This window comes from Halyomorpha halys, unplaced genomic scaffold, assembly GCF_000696795.3.
Source record: "Halyomorpha halys isolate HHAL.00 unplaced genomic scaffold, Hhal_1.1 Scaffold667.1, whole genome shotgun sequence".
NCBI classification, from domain to species: Eukaryota; Metazoa; Arthropoda; class Insecta; order Hemiptera; family Pentatomidae; genus Halyomorpha; species Halyomorpha halys.
Genome location: NW_027114120.1, coordinates 1 through 4,999, shown reverse-complemented (window position 1 = coordinate 4,999; position 4,999 = coordinate 1). Strand labels below are relative to the sequence as shown.

The window sequence follows — 4,999 nt, the reverse complement described above, 5'->3', positions numbered from 1 at the left end:
CAAGTGTCATGGTTGCGGGAGGCTTGGACATCTAGTGGCGCATTGCCCGCCCAAGAGATGTTTTCAATGTGGGGCAGAGGAACATATAGCCCGATAGTGTCCCTACATGTATCGGCGGAAAGAGCAGAGTCAGCCTGAACCCATGGAGATAAACGCACAGAGATTGCGGAGGAGGAAAATCTCGCGAAGGACGAATGGATCCGCGAGTGAAGTTATAGAATTGTCCGAGACCTCGGAGACAGAAAATGAAGCAGGAGACTCTGGGCGAGAGAATGATCACCAAGAAATGAGGACTTGAAGAAGAACCGGAGAAACTGTTAGAAGAAGTGGAGAGTTTTGAGGAGTGTGCCCACAGAGAGGCGACCGCACGTTAGAGAACCATCATGTGAGAGGAGAGCACGGTGGTTTGCCTATTATACGAAGGAAGAGAGGAGTAAGCTATCTGGGGAATACTGTTGAATACTTCTGGTGGGGTATGAAGCGCACAATTCAAGAAACCATAGGTAGTTGTGATGTATGCCTGACTCCGAAATATGACAGACACCCACCTCAAGCAATCCAGGAGGAGACGCCCACTGCAGAAGCACCACTTAGTGATCTTCAAGCGGATTCGTTTACTTGGAAGGGGTACAAGTGGGTCACAGTGATAGACGTATTTATCAAACTAGCTATGGCGTACCCAGTGAATGAGAGGTCAGCAGAAGCAGTGTTAAGAGCCCTACGAACCTGGATCCAGTTTTATGACGTACCGGATAGAATTTCGTCAGACAGTGGAAGAGAATTTGACAATGCAAGCAACAGGGAAGAGATGAAAATCTTGGAGGTGGCGTGGCACCTTAACATCCCAGGTCATCAAAAGAGCTGAGGAGGTATTGAAAGGTTCCACAGTACCCTCAGTGACCACCTGCGTGTATATCAGTTAGAAAAGGGGTTGGAGCCAGACGAAGCGATGGAACGAGCGATCGCAGCATACAATCATTCCATACACTCGGTTACGGGGTTTTCTCCTTTTGAGATTATTTTTGGACTGCGGGGACGTTGGAGGAATTACCATGATACAGGGCCTGAGGAGAGTAATATCGCCGTTAATTGTATGGCACGGAGGAAGATATGGGGCAAAGTCAGGGAGAAAATTGTGTGGGAGAAACGCAGAAGAGTTACTAGACATAATCTTAGTGTTCGCAATCTAATGGGCAACCTTAAAATTGGGACTGTGGTGTACCGTAAAGTAGGAACTAATAGAGGCAAAGAGCTGCAGAGATACGAAGGCCCATTTGGAGTGGTCACGATAAGAGAACACAATATTGTCACCATAGAAAGCTTAAAAGAACCGGAAAAGCGAAGAACAGTTCACCTAGAACAATTAAAACTTCCTGCAAGAGCGGTATCATGATGTACGGGATTGTACTCACCTCCCTTCCGGAGGGTAATATTGTAATGTTGTAAAGTTCTTATTTTTTTTTTTTTTTCATTTTCATTTTCGGTACTTAATAAGGATATGAGAGTGTAAAAATCAGTGATTCATGGGAAATTTTATAGTTCTATTTTTTGTTTTGTCTATTTTTTTTTCACAGAGTGCTGTTATTTTAAATCCTATTTCTGTAGTTTGATTGTATTTGTATCTTTTTTATTGTTATTGAATTTATAGCTATCTTAATTATTGTATTGCAATTGAATTTATATATATATGTTTTTTCTTTGTATACATTAGAGTTTACGAGGATTGTTCGTAAACTGGTGGGGGGGGGGTTAAGGGCTGTCACCTGACAGGTCCATATCAGCGGATCGAGAACAGCTGACCGATTGTATATATATAGACGGACAGGCTTGGCAAATAAAACAGTCTTTGAGAGCACTTCAAGCGTTTCATTTCGCACTCCTCTCTCTCCTATTATTTTTAGTTTCACTTCAGTAAAAGATAACTTATATATCTTTATATATAACGGATTTTCCACAAATTACGCAGGAAAAGGTAGAAGAGTGCCTCGGACCTACAACATGACAAGGCACCAGAATTGGCCGGAATTCTAATGTAGCTCTGAACGTGACTCTCACGGCCGGATTTTTTTTATCGATCTCTTCAATTCGTGCATTCGTGAAGGCTCAATTCCGAAACCTTGGAAGAGACAGCGCCTCGTACTTATTCTAAAGAGTAAGGGAAGACTGGAAAACCCGTCAACCTATCGTCCAATTTGCTTATTGGATACTATGGGTTAGGCATTCGAGAAAATCCTTTCCTCAGGCTACAAGAGTTCACGGAGGGAGTTAATGGCCTCTCGCGGGCTCAATGCGGATTTCTTAATGAGCGATCCATGATAGATGGTGTTGGATTGGTAGTCGTGATTGCATGCACAGCAATTTCAGGAGCAAGGTGGAGGAGAGGCGCTATGTGTTATGCAGCAATCATCATTCTAGACGTTAAGAATGCTTTTAACACTTCAAGATGCCTGGGACCTGTATAATAGATGCCCTACGGTCTATCGCGGCGCTAGCCTATCCTATGAAAGTTCTTACGCTCTCAGATTACTTCAAAGATAGAGTTCTGTTTTATTTTTCAGACATTGGCCAAAGGAGATACAAGGTGACTGGTGGTGTCCGACAGGGCTCGGTATTAGAGCCTCTTCTGTGGAACGTCATGTACGACGCAATCTTTACCTTGAGAATGACGGATGGAGCCATAGTTGTGGGATTCGCACATGACGTTGCAGTTTTAGTGGCGGCATAGTACTTGGGAGAAGTTACCCTCATCGCTAACCAGGCTGTTGCTATGGTCCGAGGTTGGCTGTCTTCGGTAGGCTTACAACTTGCAGATCACAATGCCGAGGTTCTCCTAGTAACTAAGCCCATCACTGTTACGGTGGGTAGGCACGAAATTCGTTCCCAGTCTTAATTAAAATACCTAGAAGTCATGATCGGTGCATGTTTCCACTTTAATGTTCACGCGGAGAATATCAGCGCCAAATCTGCTAAAGTACCAACCTTTTTGTCACGCCTTATACCAAACGTTGGAGGCCCCAAAGAAGTTGCAGCCCCGATTTGGAATGAAGCGATGGTTACCATATCATACAGGACGGTTACACGTTTTCAGAGAAGAAGAGCGAAAAACGACCATCAACCAGCGGCACCAGCGTTGGGAGGCTGCAGATTCCGGGAGGTGGACTCGAAGGTTAATACCCGATGTGGGCACGTGATATGGGCGCCAGCATGTTGAAGTGTAATTTTACATAACCCAATTTTTTACCGTACATAGATGCTTTAGAGCCTACCAGTACCGCTTCAAATTGGACAACACCGCAGAATGGCCTGGATGTCAGACTGTTGAGGAAACCGCGGTGTACGTGTTTCTCACTTGCATTCACTTTGCGGCAGAAAGAAGTGAATTGGAGAGAGTGTGTGGAGGACGTACTATACGGAGTTAAGAGATTCACCACATTCGTCCTCAGGAGGCTTAGAGAAAGAGGAAGAGAGGGCTAGAAGACGTTACTACCATGGAAACGTGAAAACTATGTGAAGAAAGCGAGGCGGCACTCAGCTATTTCCCTTCATGAAGTAAAGCCTAGTGGCGGTCCCGTGAAGAGGAATGAATGATTTTAGTGGGTAAAGATTCCACACACGGATAGTTACGGGCCTAGACGTGCCTTTTGAAGATTTCCACCGACACTCATAAAAAAAACACACAGTGCTTCTAACAACACTAAGGAATTGGGTTCGAATCCAGAAAATTATTTATTCTGTTACTGTAGCCGTAAGTCAACCATGCGGGTTCAGGAACCTTCTTGGGTCCACCCAGTCTCATCAAGTGATAAAAATCTGATGGTCGAGCCTGAATCTTACCAAATTACCTCTTTGACCTTGTAACATTTCTTTCTTGCAAAGAACTGCACTTGTGACCCTTCATGAATAGAATTAGTATCTTTAATCACACTACGAACAATGGATATGTTTAAATACACTAACAATAATGAAAATACTACAAAGCCGACGCTAAATAGGAATCAGTATATTCTATCATCATTTAATTCTAAAACGTATAATGTATAAGTATGCTTACATACCTGCCATGGCCAGACTCCAAACTGAGCATTTCTTCCTCCAACTATTCGAACCTCTGGACGAGGATGAAGTGGAGCTCGACCGCATTCCCCTATAAACGGGAGATAGATGAATAACAAATGAAATATATGAAATAGGCAAAGGAGTAGTCCCTAACTAACTCCAAACAATTAGATAACAAATACGTGAACATTAAAATGAAACAAATTATTTAAGCTCGTTGGCTATGAAGTGAAAAGGAATAAGTAAATGTTTTTATAAGTTTTAAAATATGTTTGAGAATGGTCGTTAAATTGAACGGATAGGAAAGAAACATTAGTAATCATTGAGGGATAATTTATAATCCACATACAAAAAATTATATAATAAAGGGTATCCAGTAGTTGTTCAGAGGTTTTAAAATTGACCGAGGTTAAGGAGACCGACCTAGAAACTAACAAAATATCCATAAAGAAAATGGTAGAAAATTAACTTTTTATTATTTAAGCGTCGCGTTTTTTTTTTTATGTATATGATGCAAGCACTAAAAAAGTATTAAAGGTAATATAAATCTCAAAATTAAAGTTAGTAAGTAAATCAACAAACTCTGATTCTTTTTAACTATTTGTTCGTATGAGAACTGAATGAAACTATGCAAGATATCGAGAAAAAAAACAAACATAAAAAGTAAATCTTTTTAGAATTCAATTCTCTATAAGTATCTACCAATATACTTTGAGTTTCTTCAGGAGATCGAGGATACCAATACGACTGTAATGAAGATCACGCCTTAGCCTTAGTCAGCTGTTACTTCGAAGTCAGCTGACTGAGGAGATCAGCTGATCGCATGTATATAAAGAGATGTACCGAACCCAATAAAGTTAGTATGTTACCACAGTTCACACGTGTTACATCTTACTCCTTCTTCCCTTTTTTGACATTTGGCTTTCCCAGATACTTAATATAT

General features: G+C 41.6%; 1 protein-coding gene across 1 annotated transcript in view; it reads right to left on the bottom strand.

The window, feature by feature from the left end:
- Sb (Stubble) overlaps positions 1-4,144 on the bottom strand; it is a gene marked incomplete at its 5' end in the record, with an annotated part of 74,303 nt that extends 70,159 nt beyond the window's left edge. Inside the window, 1 exon segment of the mRNA XM_014427734.2 lies at positions 4,056-4,144. Coding sequence (XP_014283220.1) covers positions 4,056-4,144 — 89 coding nt within the window.
- Positions 4,145-4,999: the final 855 nt, after the last annotated feature.